Below are 16,507 nucleotides of genomic sequence, written 5' to 3' on the forward strand. Positions count from 1 at the left end.
TGAGGTCTGGTTAATACAAACATAGAATGATAATACAAATATACTGGGAAAAAATAATGCCTTCCACATGTTGCCTTGCGTGTGTGTGTGTGTGTGTGTGTATGTATGTGTATATATGTATGTGTGTGTGTGTGTGTGTAATATATATATATATATATATATATATATATATATATTACACACATAAATAAATTTGTGTAAATAAATAAAACATATCCTCTTTGGTTTGCTGCTGTGTTCTATCGCTTGAGCACTATAGTCGCGTTGACTTTGTTGTCCGACTTGACGGCGTTGGCTACGGTCTCTTTTAGAGCCCGCCCCCTCAGACACCTGCAGCTCTCGTCGGCGTGGTAAGTCAAGTCAAGTCAAGCCAAGACCATCCCGAACAAGCCTAATGAATGGGACGCGGGGAAACACCGCTGCCTGTGGACACGCACCTTCAGTCTGTAGCTCTCGCTTCCCGGCTTCATCGCCTCTACCTCCCTCCGCGCATTTAACTTCCGGTAGTGGCCGGCCCGGCCGGAAGTCAAAGCACTGTTGGATGTGTAGTTCTTTTGACTTGCTAAAGCAAGTCAAAATAGTTTTGGCTCACTGAAAGATGACTACAAAAATGGACGTGTCTGTCCTTTTGGTTGTTTAACACGGCTGAAAATCATCATCTATTAATGGCGTTCCCGCTCCTGCCCGCTCCTGCCCGCTCCCGTTGATTTTTATTCCCATCCCGTCCCATCCCGGGATTAATAAAATTTTGACTCCCATCCCGCGGGAATCCGACGGGAATCACGTGACCCGCGGGAATTCCCGAAAAATGTCATGCTCTAGTCCCAACCTAGCGGCCACATCCTTCTAAAGGCTGCATTTGAAGACTGCATGTGTCATTTTTTTATTTTCCTGATTCAGAGATCAACTGATGGATCCTTCATGGCCACAGTTGGTAACTTTTGGATTTTAATCAACATGGCTTCTGCCGTGAGCGGATCAGCAGCAGGAGATACAGAATACAATGTTGCCTGAAATATATCATGTGTCAATGGTGCCACTGGTGAGGCATATCCTCTATCCTAATATAAAATAAAAAAATAATTAAATATGTGAGTTACCTCTTTTATGGTCCTTCTTGTCAACCGCAATGTTTGTTAGGTGACAGGGGTGGCAAAAGTGACGCAAACAGGTAATCGTAATCCTCTGTAGACCTCTATAGATCTAATTTCAGAGACCACTCAGTTCGGTCTTCACAGTCCAGGCCCACTGAGAAGGACGCGTTTTCTGAAGAATGCAGCGGCTGAATTGGGACAGAGCTCTCACACAACACCAGCAGTTTGTCAACAACCCCACCCCCCTAAAGAAATTAGGAATTGAGTGATTTAGTGTATAGTCTATATAAAATACACTTCATCGCAGGGCTCTCAAGTCTCACGCATTGGGCGTGAGACACATGCATTTCAAACTGTTCACTCACACGCCACATCTAGTATTTCTCATACAGACAAATTACTGGGATTACTCTTATTTTACAATAATAGTTCACCAAAATGTGTTTCTGAAAACATTTTATGGGAGAAATACCCCCCCCCCCCCAAAAAAAAAAAAAAAAAACACCCTTACCTATAGCACTCTGATCATAGCACTGTTGCTCTTAAGGTATGTTTTGCTGAACAGCTACTACTTTACTCAGACGAGGATCTAACACGTTCTATTTTTAGCTCTAACTTTATCGGCAATGATATGTTGTGGTTTCTTTGTTTCCTTCTTTTGACAAATGTACTTATTGTAAGTCGCTTTGGACAACAGCGTCTGCTTAATGACCTAAATGTAAATGTAAATGCATCCAATTGGGATGAGCAGGTAGAAATATATTAATGTAATAATAATAATAATAATACATTTTATTTATAGTGCCTTTTAATCTGAAGATCTCAATGGGCTACATGTTAAAAGCAGTTTTGTTTAAAATAAAATAAAAGGTAAAAGTTTTTTTTGTTTTTTTGTTTTTTTGTTTTGAAAAACATCTAAGAGGGGGAACCAAAAGTTTTTTCTAAAAAGAAATGGTCCAAGCGATAATTGTTCCTGGATCCTAGTCGATGGTTCCAGCTGATACCTGTTCCTGGTTCCAAGTCCAAGCAATAGTTGTTCCTGGTTCCCAGTGGGTGGTCCAACGATAACTGTTCCTGGTTCCAAGTCGACGGTCCAGCAGATACCGTTCCTGGATCCCAGTCTGCAGCTGGCCAACACCTGTTCCTGTTTCCCAATCAATAGACTGGCTGGCACCTGTGCTTGCTGAGCTACATCACTCCCCCTTCCTCTGCTGCAGCAACATCATGCAGCAGTCTCCTGTTTCCCTTGTTCCACCATTTGCCATTTCCTGTACTTATGGACATAAGCGCCTTCCTCAAGAGGGGTTCCATCTCCATGGCCATGTTTCAGATGGGTCCCTCACCTTGACCGTGTTCCAGAGGGATCTTGTCTCTGTGGATGTCCTCCAGAGGGTCCCTTCCCTCTCCATGGCCATGTCCCAGAGGAGTCCCTTCACCTTGGCAGCCGACCAGCTGTCGGCCTATGGCTAGACCTCCAGAGAGAACCTGCATTGATTGAGGTCCACCTAATTAGTTTTGTCTGTCTATCCTGCCCCTGGGCAGCCTGCCAAAAAAGTCCTTCTCATCGGCTGTCCGGGCCCTGAGGTGCTCCGCCTGTCTGTCTGCCCCTGCACGTTCCCCCGAGATGCTCAGATGCCTGAGGATTCCAGTTCTTTTCATTGGCTCCTATGCTTTGCCCTCAATAGTTTCACCTGTCCTTGTTGGCTCTTGTTGGGACCTAACCGTTAGGACTACACAATGCGGCCTACAGAAGCCTACACATGCGGCCAGGACAAAGGGACAAAGGGGAATAAAAACTACACCGCCATTTTAGTTTCACATCTCACCCAGGTGAGAGATGCGACACCTCACAACCATCCTATTGGCTGACATCTTCAGGGAACCCCGGGGGGTCCCCTGGAGCGGCCTGAGCTTTATAAACCGAAGCCGCCCGGAGAACGCTCTCTTCTTCACTCTTACTCCGACTCCTACTCTGGCCTCTTCCTACAACCGGCGCAACACCACGTTGCAACGGGAGGCGACCCCCTCCCGCAGCGCACCGCTGCAACAAGAGGAACCAAGCCGGTTCCTGCCTTCCAGCTACCAGACGCTGTCTGAAGTAAGCTGACTAAATCGCCAAGCCGCGATTATATCGCCGTCCGTGGAAGAAAGAAACACGGACTGTTTTCTTTATTTGAGTTTGATCAACGAGAGGAAACCCGCTCCGCTCTCGTCTGGACGAAGCCGACTCATCACGTCCCCCGCTGACGCCGGGGACTCACGAACCACCGCCGTTACGGAACGCCGTCATCGTCTTACGCAACGATACCAGTAAGAGGCTATCAGTCTGGGCAGAGACACAAGTGATAGTGTAGGATATGCTTGTAATTCTTGTTAATGTGTTTTAAGTTCTGATCGCGGACCGCCGAGTCCGTTGGTTCATGTGCTGCTGTATTTGAATACTGATTGTGTACCACGCAGCTGGGTTGATTTCTGTAACAGTGTTTCCGACTAACCTCCGCCATATTCGCGAGCTCAGAAAGCCTCTACTATCAGTTAAAAGACCGGTCTCGCGGAATAAACCGCCAGTTCATTCACGCGAGCCCGTGTGATAACGGCACGCTTTCTGTCCCTCCGAATATCGCTCGCGCATCCTCTCTCTCTTTGTTTGTGTCCCGCTAACACACACACACATACACGCCGCACACACGTGTCCTAAGCCAGCTGTTCCCGGCGGGCGCTAGGGACATAGCTACATCTGGTGGCTACATACGGCTATCTCTCTCTCTCTCTCTCGCTACTCCGTCAGACCTCAGTGGCTCCGCCCCTGACCGCTGCGAGGAATAGCTCCACCTCTCTCTCTCTCTCGCTACTCCATCAGACCTCAGTGGCTCTGCCCCTGAACGCTGCGAGGAATAGCTCCACCTCTCTCTCTCTCTCGCTACATCTGGTGGCCGCCCATAGCCATCTCTCCCTCTCTCTCTCTCCCTCTCTCTCGACACGCACACACACACACACGCACATGCACACGCACGCGCACACACACACACATCCTTTGTTTAAGCTTAGCTTTGTGTGTTAGGTAGTTAGGTAATAGGGCTTTGTTAATTGCAGTGTTATTGATTGTGATCATTATTACTGAATATAATAAATCTTATTATATTATAACTAGCGGTCTCTTGTGCTTGTTGTGTAGATGTCACTGGATAACAGCAGGTTGTGAAGGCTAGTGCTTGAATTTCACGCCTTTTTAATTGTTCGATTGGTTTTGTACTCCTATGCCAATGATCACGATGATTGGCATGTGAGTATAAAACCTTCATATTGAGACTGAATACAGTTTTAGGTTATCTTTTCCCTGATCCCAGGGTGGTGCCCCGTTTACTCATGATTATATCATGATAATATATTAAATATAATTATTAATACCGATAATCATATTGATATTGATAGTTAACTGTTGATAACCAAATCTGCTCCTGCTACAACCCCAACACTCTGCAGTCATCAGAGCTGCTGCTCCCTTGTTCCCACGTCCCCATTAGCCACTCACTATTTAGACCAATGTTAACAGAGCTTTTTTTCTTAGTATTCTGCCTGCTGTTCCTGTCTCATTCCTCAGACCTGGTTTTGAACTCTCAGTTTACTTTTTTGGACTACTGAAGCATCGTCACTGATTCTGCAGGCCTCTCTGTCTACATTTAGGTTCTCACTGCCTTTGCTGCATCCATCAGCCATGACAGATTGCAAATTTATGTGAAATGTGAGAGATGTATTTTGTCTATTTTCATTTGCCATCCAATCATGTTAGAATCCATTAACTAGAATAAATCTTGCCCTTAAATCAGAGACATCAACTATTATGAAATACTGTGTGTGTGTGTGTGTGGGGGGGGGGGGGGGGACTCTCAGCACATGGTCTTCACTTCCAACTTCACACTGGTCGGCGAAAATGTTGCCTGACATGGTACTGGTCCGTCTGACATGGTATGACGTAAGAATGGTTGGTGACCACTGGTGTAGATAACAAACAGATATGTATTTTAAATATATATTGAAGGCTTTTATGTGGACACCTCCATGTTCTGTTGGTGATTTCAACAGCTGAGAGAGAACAGTTAGCACGGTCACCAGTTAAATCTGAACACCAGTGGTGGCGTCTATCTGTTGGCTAACACTGGACTGTTTGTAAAAGTCAACAAAGTCAAAGCTCTGATGTCCTGGGGTCCGTTTCACAAAGCAGGTTTAGTGAAAACCTTGAGTTAGTTAACCCTGAGATGAGGGAAACTCTGGTTTTTCGGTTTCACAAAGCCAGTTCAGCATAAATCTGAGTCAGTTACCCGGGTAACATACTCCGTGAACCTAACCTGCTCGCTAGCAGGTTTGCTTCAACAAACCGTGAGTTTCTCCCTACATGTCTCCGCCTTTTTCTAAAAGTGATTCTAGCAGCTTTGCGTTGGGAGACAATTTTGATTACCTTTCCTTCCAATCACATTAGATATTATCTAAACAATATTCTCCGACATTTTCAACATTTCATATCGCGGACATAATCCGCAACCAGATTCTTTGCGGAGGTAGTGTTTTGCGAACGGGAGATTTATGAAATGTTTAAGTACATTTCTGTGTTGAAATATCTGCTTATATTTACTGTTTAATATGTGAAATATGATTAAAATCATATGCCTTAGTCAACGTATTTGCGCAATATTCTTATGCTTAATTTCCAATTGACGCCACTTTCTTTCTGTGCCTGGGGGGATTACACCCAATGAAAATGATAATTCATTCAGTGAGCTACTTTGTGAACTACGAGAGTTAAACCCCTGTCGCCTGCGCCGTGGGCGGTGTTGTTAACCATTACACCACAGTGTTGCTCTGCAAGGCCAAAAATAAAGACTTATTACCTTTAGATCAATAGACTTTTTCATTCAGTTATACACATTAGATCGGGCAGTAATTGTCTGCCACGCTAACTATCGCTACTTTGCTGCAGTTACGTTGCTCCACTTTCTCAGGATGAGCTTGTTTTCTACATAAACACTCAGTAATATCTAATGACGCTCTCCCCGTTGCCATGGTGAATCGTAGTATCGGAGCTCCATTGATGATGGCTTTATAGAGTCGGTAGGCACGCGCGTAACTCAGAGTTTACATACTCAGAGTTGACTGAACTAATTTAAAACCGCTGTTCTGAAACTGAAAACTCAGAGTTGAGGGTTAAGTTCAGAGTTTGTTGAACCTGCTTTGTGAAACGGGCCCCTGGTGTCGGATGTTCTGTACTCGCTGGAGTGACGTTACAAATACATGAATATATCTGGACACCAAATATTCGTATATAAATATTTGTCTAGGTTCATTCACCATCTTTGGACTAACATATGTATCTAACTGTAAAATTATCAATAGAGTACGGTGAAGTCCTTAATCATGATTTCATCTTTATATAAATACATGGATACCAGTCTTTTGCCTGTTATATTTGGGGATGTTAAACTGGAAAGCCTGATCTTTGATTGTTGAAGTATTGTCTTGATTCATATTGTGTTTACTGATTAGGAGGGGTCTTCATTTCCTATGAGGTGAATTAAAGTGGCCGTAGCATTTTTAAGTAAAGGGAGGGCCAAGTCATAGTATGTTTGTATGTCTATTTAAAAGATGATCACTTTAAGCTCTCTATCCATTCTACACTTGTGACTTGTGTACTTTCACAAGTACATGTCACATCATGCAGATACTTATACACATACTGTTCTTACAAACACACACAACCACAGCGACAGCAAGTCATGCATGTACCCAGTTTTCCACAGAGGAAGCGGACCCTGTAGTTGCGACAGAGGCCATGAGACTGGTCCTTGTTAAGGCAGACGAAGCCATAGTCCTTATCATTCTTGTGGATCACATCTCCAGTCTGGTTGGCTGGTATGCCGTCATGGGTTTCAGCCTGGACAAGAGAAAGATAAAGGACACAAAAAACATTATTACACCAATGGTATTGTAGGTCCCATAAACATTTTTAGAATAAAGACAGATTCAGGATAAAATATGTGTTTTTGTACCAAAAATATATTTTTTTTTTGTCATGAAGAGCAGCTGAACTGGTGACTTAGTACTGGACAGAACTTGGGTCTGGACACAAAATTTCCATCACTGCGACACAAAACTCACAGAGTTGGTGCAGCATTCACCTTAATTATTTTAATCTTCTGACAAGGTTTAATGGACTTTCTGTGCTTTTCTATGTAAAATAGATTCCATATTTACAGAACCAGTGAAAAGTCTGTAAAAATATGGGTAAATGTTAATATGAAGGAATTTTCTGTCTTTTTTTTTTTAGATATTTCATATTTTTTAACTTTGATTTGATTTTGGATTTGGAGAAATGTTCCCCACATTTCATTGGTAAAAATAAAAAAAATTAATGCTTATTAAACTGATTTATGTTAAGGACTGAATGTTAGCTCAGTATCATTTTGGTTGGAACTAGTTCAGGTTTGATAGTGTAATACATTTTTGTGTAATTTCTTGTAATTTGGTTGTAGGGACCTCACAAGGACTACACAGAGCGGCCTACACAGAGGCCCAGAAGCCTTCACATGCGGTCAGAACAAAGGGACAAAGGAGATAAAAAACTACAACCTCCATTTTGGCTTTACTTCTCACGAGGTGCGAAGTGTGACGTCACACTAACTCTCCTATGGGCTGACAACCACGAGAACCCCAGGGGGTCCCCGGGAGCAGCCGTGGCATATATTAACCGGCGCTACCTTAAAAACGTTCTCTTCCATCGCGACACGACGTTACAACAGGGGGTGAGCTCCTCCACCGCAGCACACCGCTGCAACAGGAGGCAAACTTTTAACGTCTGCAGCGTTTCCTTTGTCTTAAGCCACAGTCTTTCCCCCAAACTCGCTGGACGAGAGACTGTTTTCCCCCTTTTCCGCGACTCGCCTTTTCCGTCTTATTTTCTTTTTGGATCCTGAGAAGATCGCCACAACCGCGCGACTCTTTGTTTGCCTGCAGAAGAGGAACGCAAATGGTTCCTTCGTCCAAGCTACCAGCAAGAAGGATAACTGCTACGACCCGCTCTTGTCTGAAGTCAGCTGACTAAATCGCCAAGCCAAGCGATTTTATTGTTGTCTGCCGAAGAAGAAACACAAACTGTTTTCTTCATTCAAGTTGATCAGCGAGAAGGATAACTGCTACGACTCATCGCATCCCCCGCTACCGCTGAGGACTCACGAACCATCGCCCGCCGCCGCCGGCGCATCAAGAAGCACCGCCATCGCATTGGACGGACTCATTAGCATCGACACAAGTAAGAGGCTTTTGTCTGGGCAGAGACATAGATTCGATAGTGTAGGATATGCTTGTAATTCTTGTTAACGTGTTTTAAGTTTTGATCACGGACCGCCGAGTCCGTTGCTTCCTGTATTGTTGTATTTGAATGCTGATTGTGTACCCACGCCACTGTGTTTTATTTCAATAACTGTGTGTGTCCTAACCTCGGCCACATTCACAAGCTCAATAAGTGATCTACCATCAGTTAAAGGACCGGGGTCCCGCCGAACGAACGCCAGTTCATTCACGAGCTCCCGTGTGATGGTAATAGCTTACTGAACCTTCGTGTACTGCGCGCGCATTCCCTGCTCTCTCTTTGTTCCGGCTAACACACATGTGCACACACATATACTGCCCCCATACGTACCCTACGCCAGCTGTTTCCGTCTCCGGACGCTAGGGAAATAGCTCTACCTGGTGGCTGGGCCTGGCCATCTCTCCCTCTCTCTCTTTCTCGCTCGCTATTCTATCTGACGTCAGCGGTTCCGCCCCTGTTGTGAGGAATAGCTCCACCTGGTGGCTGCCAGATAGGTAAACTGTCGAATTAGGTTCATGTTGTGCCAGCTAGTATTGTTTGTAGTCTTGTAGAGTTGTTGCTATGGTAACATACGGGAATGTGAGTCACGTGGTGGTATGTCAGCAGGTAGTAAAATCAGCTGTTTTTCACCTGGTGTGTGAACTGTCTCTCAGACACAGTCTGACCAGCCTCACAACAACACCGATCAGAGTAAAAGAAAAATTATAACACAATGTGTTATAATATAATATAATATAATTATAATGTTTGGACAGATGCTTTGGCAAAATTGTTGTTAAACTTTCATGCCAATAAAGCACCTTTGAATTGAAGTGAATTGAAAACTGAATGTGTCTTGATATCAATAAAATGCATTGACTCAATGTTTTTAGGACTGTGGGAACATTTCACTGCTCGTGTTTTTAACTGCAATAAATTTACACAAACCAGCATTCCTTTGAAGAGTTGTTTTATTGAACAGCCGGCAGGTAAAGTTTTCCCCTGCTTAGCCTTGTGGTGACTGGCTACTGTTGTTTGTTTGCTAGTCACTCTACAGTGCAATTTGGACACACAATATTAATAAACTTAACAAAATAAACCAGCGAACGTTGTTCTCTCTATATATATTTGACCTAAATATGAATATTAATGGGTCAAATATAACTGATATTAATAACCATTACCCATTATTGATATAATATTGATAGGGGGTGGTGGTTAGTATTTTGTAGGGGCCACAGCCCACGATTCTCGGATGTGACTTCTCAACGAACGAAAGATGAACTATTCACCTTTAAAAGATATACAGACAAAGGTCCCCTCGCAGCAAATGAGTAAACATTCTCCTTCAGGTCCCTGGACCGACCTGGAGGAAATGTGTGGCCACTTTATGGCTCGGTTAGAGGATTTACAAACCCTTAAATCAGAGCATCTACAAGTTCTCCACGCACCCCCAAACGAGGAGGACCAGACCTTTAGAGTCACCAGACTTTGAGGCACCTAAACACAGCTGGAAACTGATTAACACCTTTGTTTGACAGAGAGCCTAGATTGAAGTATAAAGGATAACACCTTATCTCTTCCTCACCATTTGCTCCTAAGTCATGTTGAAGACCCCTTCCTCCCCTCTGGGAGTCATAAACTAACGACCTGGTCTGCTGGCATGCAGAGAGAGGTCACATGAACTCTGCAGGAAATCATGTTCACATTTTGACCAATCCAAGAAAAGGATGAGATATGTGTTCAACATTAGTTTAAAACCATCCATAATAATCATTGAGGAATTATAAGCATACTGGCGAACTTCCCGTCATTCTACGCCAAAGGACAGAGAAGTCACCAAAAATGCTAAAAATGAACATTGTCATTGTAATGGACTAGATCGTTATGAATCTCTTTAATATCGTCGTTAATTTCCTTACATACACAGTTTACGTAGGTACCATTAGGTATTACCCTTACCTTCCTACAATTTGGTATTGTATTTCCTATAGCAGTATGACTTATATTGTACTGGCTGTTTTCATGTGGTTTGATTGTTGCATTCTTATTTCAGAGTCAGGACACAGCAGCATGACCATTTCAACAAGGACGTAATACTACTCCCTAATAAAAAAAAATGAACAATTAAGCTGAACATATGCTCTGTATCCCTTTCTGTGCCTCACTTTCTGTCTCTTATTTGTCTATCAGTCTGTTTGCCTCTCTGATGTGTCCGTCTGTTTCTCTCTCTGCCTGTTTAAGTCTCTGTTTGTCTCTCTTGTCCTGTCTTTGAATGTTCGTTCCTTTGAAAAAATGTTTATCATCCATCCATTGTTTGCTTTATTCTGTATTCAAGGTCGCGGGGGGGCTGGAGCCGATCCCAGCTGACATTGGGTGAAGGCAGAGTACACCCTGGACAGGACACCAGGTTATCACAGGGCTGACATGTAGAGACAGACAACCATTCACTTTCACATTCACACCTATGGGCAATTTAGAGTCATCAATTAACCAATCCCCATCCTGCATGTCTTTGGACTGTGGGAGGAAGCCGGAGAACCCGGAGAAAACCCACTCTTACATGAGGAGAACATGCAAACTCCACACAGAAGGAATACAAGTGTGTATGAGAGCATTTCACTTGTATGTATGAGAGCATTTCAGTAGTGCGTATGAGAGCATTTCAGTAGTGTGTGTGAGAGCATTTCAGTGTGTAGAGAGCATTTCAGTAGTGTTTGTGAGAGAATTTCAGTAGTGTATCAGAGCGCTTCAGTAGTGTGTATGACAGCGTTAGCGTTTCAGTAGTGTGTGTGAGAGCGTTTCAGTAGTGTATATAAGAGTGTTTCAGTAGTGTATATAAGAGCATTTCAAATGTGTTTGTGAGAGATAATTCTAAATTATGTCCCTGACAACCCCTCATATCCTGGTACCCAACACACAGAGAGATCTGTTGTTAGTGTGAGTAACGTTACATCCTGGTACTGAACACACAGAGAGACCAGTTGTTATAGTAATGTAACATCCTAGTACCCAATTCACACAGAGACCTGTTGATAGTGTGAGTAACGTTACATCCTGGTACCCAACACACAGAGAAACCTGTTGTCAGTGTGAGTAACGTTACATCCTGGTACTGTTGGTGGAAACTCTTTTTTAAGTTTTACAGCTATACGACAAAATTTAGGTTTTAAATGAACATACATCATATGTGTAATTCATAGTTCAATTTAAACCGAATAAATTAATTATTTGTCTCTCACTGTGACTACTGTGCATATTGTTACTGATATAATAATATAATAATGTTCCCTGATGATGCCCGCTGGCCAGCAGCAGCTCTCTTCTTTGTAAGGTGTGTGTGGATGTGTGTGTGTGTGTGTGTGTTGGCGACAGTAAGAAGGAGTTACCTGGATGTCGAGTGGGCTGCCACACAGTCGGTCTGGATACGCATCGTGCAGATCGGAAACTTTCTCCCAGTCTCCAGAGCCCCGCTCATCGTCCCTGTTGAACCATTCCGTCCACTCGGCCTCTGGGAGACATACAGTAAGTAGACATTAGACCAATCCATGTCAACGATTCGACTCGTTGTCTATTCCAGCTGTCAAAAAGCATTTGTAGCAGATACACTAAAGGCCTCTCTCGTCTAATTGCGTGGCCGACACAGTGGGAGATGAAGCTGGATACACACAGCAACCCTGTCTCTTACAACATCATGTCCCCATGCAACTAGCAGCTGCAGATTTAAACACATGGTTAGAAAAGTTTGGCTTTAAATTACCATGTTTGTTTCAGCATTTAAAATATTAAAATACATTGACATTTGGTTTCACCCGATACAAACTTCTGGGTGACAGTCATGACTTCCATAGTCTATCATTATTTATGATATGAAATCCTCCTCTCCACTCTGGCTGAACTTGGCATAACTGACTCTGCTCTCACCTGGTTTACATCATACCTGACAAATCGCACCTTTCAGGTCACATGGAATGGCTCTATGTCCAAACCGTGTTCTCTGGACACGGGGGCCCCTTAAGGCTCAGTATTAGGACCGCTTTTGTTCTCACTATACACCAGATCACTAGGTTCTGTTATCACATCGCATGGATTCTCCTACCATTGCTACGCAGATGACACCCAGCTGTTCCTCTCTTTTCCCCCGTCCTCTGACACTCACATTGCAACTCGCATCTCGAACTGTCTGGCTGACATCTCTGTCTGGACAACTGCACATCACCTCAAGCTTAACCTGAATAAAACCGAACTCCTCTTCATCCCAGGGAAAGACTGCCCTCGTTGAGGGCATCACAGTATTGCCATCGTCAACTGCGAGGAACCTGGGTGTAATCCTCAATGACCAACTATCCTGCACCCCCAACATCACTGCTGTGGCCCGATCCTGCAGATTTGCCCTCTACAATATCCGCAGGATTCGGACGTTCCTCACAAAGGATGCAACGCAACTCTTGGTCCAAGCACTGGTCATCTCCCGCCTTGACTACTGCAACTCTCTCCTGGCCCGACTCCCGGCCTCTGCGATTATTGTTTATTGTTTATTGAGGATCCCCATTAGCCGACGAACGAACGCCAGGCTAGTCTTCCTGGGGTCCTTTTCAAAAGTACAAAATAAAATAATAATACACAGATCCAGTTACAAAACATACACAGATCCAGTTACAATAAAAAGAAAGGATAAAGGAAAAGAAAAAGATAGTTCTCAAAATAATAAAATAAAATAACAATACACAGATCAAGTTACAAAACATACACAGATCCAGTTACAATAAAAAGAAAGGATAAAGGAAAAGAAAAAGATAGTTATCAAAATAATAAAATAAAATAACAATACACAGATCAAGTTACAAAACATACACAGATCCAGTTACAATAAAAAGAAAGAAAAAGGGAAAGAAAGAGAAAGTTCTCAAAATGATAACATGAAAGATTAACTCTTAAGTCTAAAAAGTGACTTTACATGTTTCTTAAATGCTTTTTTACTGGGAATGGTCCTAATACTTAAATGAAGAGTATTCCATAACGAAATGCCTCTATATACAACTGTGCTTTTCATTGAATTAGTTCTTGGTCGTGGTAATGCAAGTAGACCTTGAGTTGAAGCTCTGGTACTGTAGTGGTGAACATCAGCATTATAACCAATCTGATTAAAAAGATCTGTAGGATACTTATTATGAATAATGTTTCGAATAAATAACAATAAACTACTGGATAACCTATGAATAACCTTCAGCCATCCAAGACAAGAATGCATACGGTCCACACTCGATCTATAAGAACAATCAAGAGTAAGTCTAGCTGCCCTATTTTGAGCTGTTTGTAATTTTGTAAGCTCAGACTTGGGTGCAGAAGCCCAAATAACTGAACAATAATCCAGATGACACAACACCAATGTTTGTACTACCTGTCTGCGAATTGCAGGTGTTAAATACGTAGCACATTTCCTAACAGCAGCGATGCTTCTACCCATCTTAGTGACAATTTGATTGATATGTTCAGACCACGAAAGTGTATTACTAAGGGTAACGCCCAAAAGTCTTACTTTATCATCTTGTTTGATTGATTGTCCTGAAATCTGTAAATTAAGTGTAGGATTTTTTGCTAGACTATGACGTGAACCAAAGACAATACTTTTTGTTTTTAAGATATTTAAAACCAGTCTATTACTTATAACCCACTCAGAAACAGCATCTATGTCCTTTGAGAGGACAGACTGGAGTTCTCCTATTGTAGATGCAGAATGATATAATGTGGTGTCATCAGCATACAGTACCAAACTGGATTTTTGAGTCACAAGAGGGAGATCATTTGTAAAAATAGAAAATAGAAGTGGTCCCAAACAACTGCCTTGCGGCACACCACAGCTTAAACCTTTGCTGTTCGATAGCGTACCATTTAAATATACACATTGAGTTCTGTCAGATACATAACTCTCAAACCAAGAGACAGCCATGGAACCAAAACCGTAACATTTCAATTTATCAATCAACAATTTATGGTCTATAAGATCAAAAGCAGAAGTAAAATCTAATAAAACTGCACATGATAGCAAACGTTTATCAATTCCCATTAGCCAATCATCAGTCATCTTAACTAGTGCTGTACATGTGGAATGGCCATCTCTATAGCCATGTTGAGCATTCTCTATTAAATTATTTGTCGTAAAGTAATCTTGAATCTGTTTAGATACAATCTTCTCAAGCAGTTTACTAAGAATTGATAAGATTGTAATTGGTCTGCTGTTCTGACCATTCAGAGGGAGTTTGGGGTCTTCTATTATTGGCATAATTTTACCTTCTTTCCAAGGCTTTGGACAGATCCCACTAGACAGACAGGCATTGAATAAATGACATACAGTTGTTGATATGTGCATAGCCGCTGTTCTTAATAATTTTCCATCAAGGCAGTCTGTACCAGCACAGTTATCCGCAGAAATGGAGCATAACAATTTCTCAACCTCATCGATTTCCACCAGTTTGAACTCAAACTTACAATTTTTATCTCTCATAATGTGGTTATCGATTAGTGCACATGAATTACAATTATACTCCATATCCATTTTACATCTTAATTTATTCACTTTTTCTACAAAGCAGTTATTAAAATAATTGGCCATATCCAATGGTTTGGTTATAAACACTCCATCAGATTCAATGTAGGCTGAATTCATCTTAGACCGTCTACCCATTATATTGTTTAACACATTCCACAACTTTTTACCATTGTGTTGGACCCCCTTTATTTGTTGTTGATAGTACACCCTCTTTTTCTCTCTGTTCAGCTTAGTGACTTGATTACGTAGATTACAATAGACTTTTTTGTCACTCACTGAGCTAGAGGCTATATAAACCTTTTTAGCTTGGTCCCTTTGTTTCATTAAGATAATTAAGTCCTTATCAATCCAGGGTGCACCATTAGACCTTACTGTGAATTTCCTTACTGGTGCGTGTCTATTAGCTATATTCTCAAAAAATTCCATGAAAATTTTCAAAGCAATGTCAGGGTCAGATTCATCATTAACATTAGACCACTGAACCATTTTAATGTCTTCCAAGAAGGCATCCTCACTAAAATGCTTGTAACACCTAGCACTGATTATTTTCATTCTGGCTTTAGGTACTTTGGATCTTTTAGATACCCCTATCAGATTATGGTCACTGCAACCAACTGGGAGGGACACAGCTATTGAACATATATTAGGCACATTGGTATATATGTGATCAATACAGGAAGATGATAAAATGCCTTCCTTACTAACAACCATCCTTGTAGGCACAGACACTATTTGAGTTAAATTGCAAGTACTGGACATTAGCAGTAGTCTCTTCTTCATGGGACAGTTGTCTGCAAGCCAATTTACATTAAAATCACCAAGCAAGTACATTTCTCTGTTCTCATCAGTCACTCTGTCAATCATTGTGCAAATATCATTCAGGTACTCCATGTTAGTATTCGGAGGCTTATAGCAGCAGCCAACCACTATTGGTTTGATATGTGGCAAATGCACTTGTATCCACAGAGCTTCAATATTTTCATTCATTAAATCAGATCGAAGCTTGACTGGTAGGTGATCTTGTATGTAAATTGCTATGCCTCCACCAAAACAATTTCTGTCCCTACGAAATACAGAAAAACCATTGATAGATATTAAAGAATCATCAAATGAACCATCAAGGTGTGTTTCAGTTACAGCCATGATATGAATAGAGTTGATTTTTAAAAATGTTTCAAGTTCATGTGTTTTATTCCTCAAACTACAGATGTTTAAATGTGCTAGAATTAAACCCTTAGGTAAGTTCATAGTAGGACGATCACTAGTCGATTGTTTGGTACAGTCCATAGTAAGCAGAAGAAGAACTGAGAAAAACAAACAAAACAAACAAACAAGAAAAAAAAAGACTAAACTAAAGCAGACTAAAACAGGCAGAACAGAGAACTAGGCTCTAACTCCCATCCCTTGCTTCTGGGTGGGGGGGGGTGGACAATGAGCCTGTCGTATCGAATGTAGGCTATACCACCTCGTTCTCTGGCCGCTTTCATGGCAGGGATAAGTTCCCTGCGCTTTTGCTTGACACCT

General features: G+C 42.1%; 1 protein-coding gene across 3 annotated transcripts in view; it reads right to left on the minus strand.

Moving 5' to 3' along the window:
- Positions 1 to 16,507, minus strand: part of cemip (cell migration inducing hyaluronidase 1) — a 264,056-nt gene that overhangs the window by 97,811 nt on the left and 149,738 nt on the right. For all 3 annotated transcript variants that reach the window (XM_084006631.1, XM_084006632.1, XM_084006633.1), the window contains exons 9-10: positions 11,823 to 11,944; positions 6,873 to 7,020 (exon numbers count right to left, since the gene is read on the minus strand). In XM_084006631.1, coding sequence (XP_083862757.1) covers positions 6,873 to 7,020; positions 11,823 to 11,944 — 270 coding nt within the window. The remainder of the gene's footprint in view (positions 1 to 6,872; positions 7,021 to 11,822; positions 11,945 to 16,507) is intronic.

This window comes from Eutrigla gurnardus, assembly GCF_963514095.1.
Source record: "Eutrigla gurnardus genome assembly, chromosome: 1".
NCBI lineage: Eukaryota > Metazoa > Chordata > Actinopteri > Perciformes > Triglidae > Eutrigla > Eutrigla gurnardus.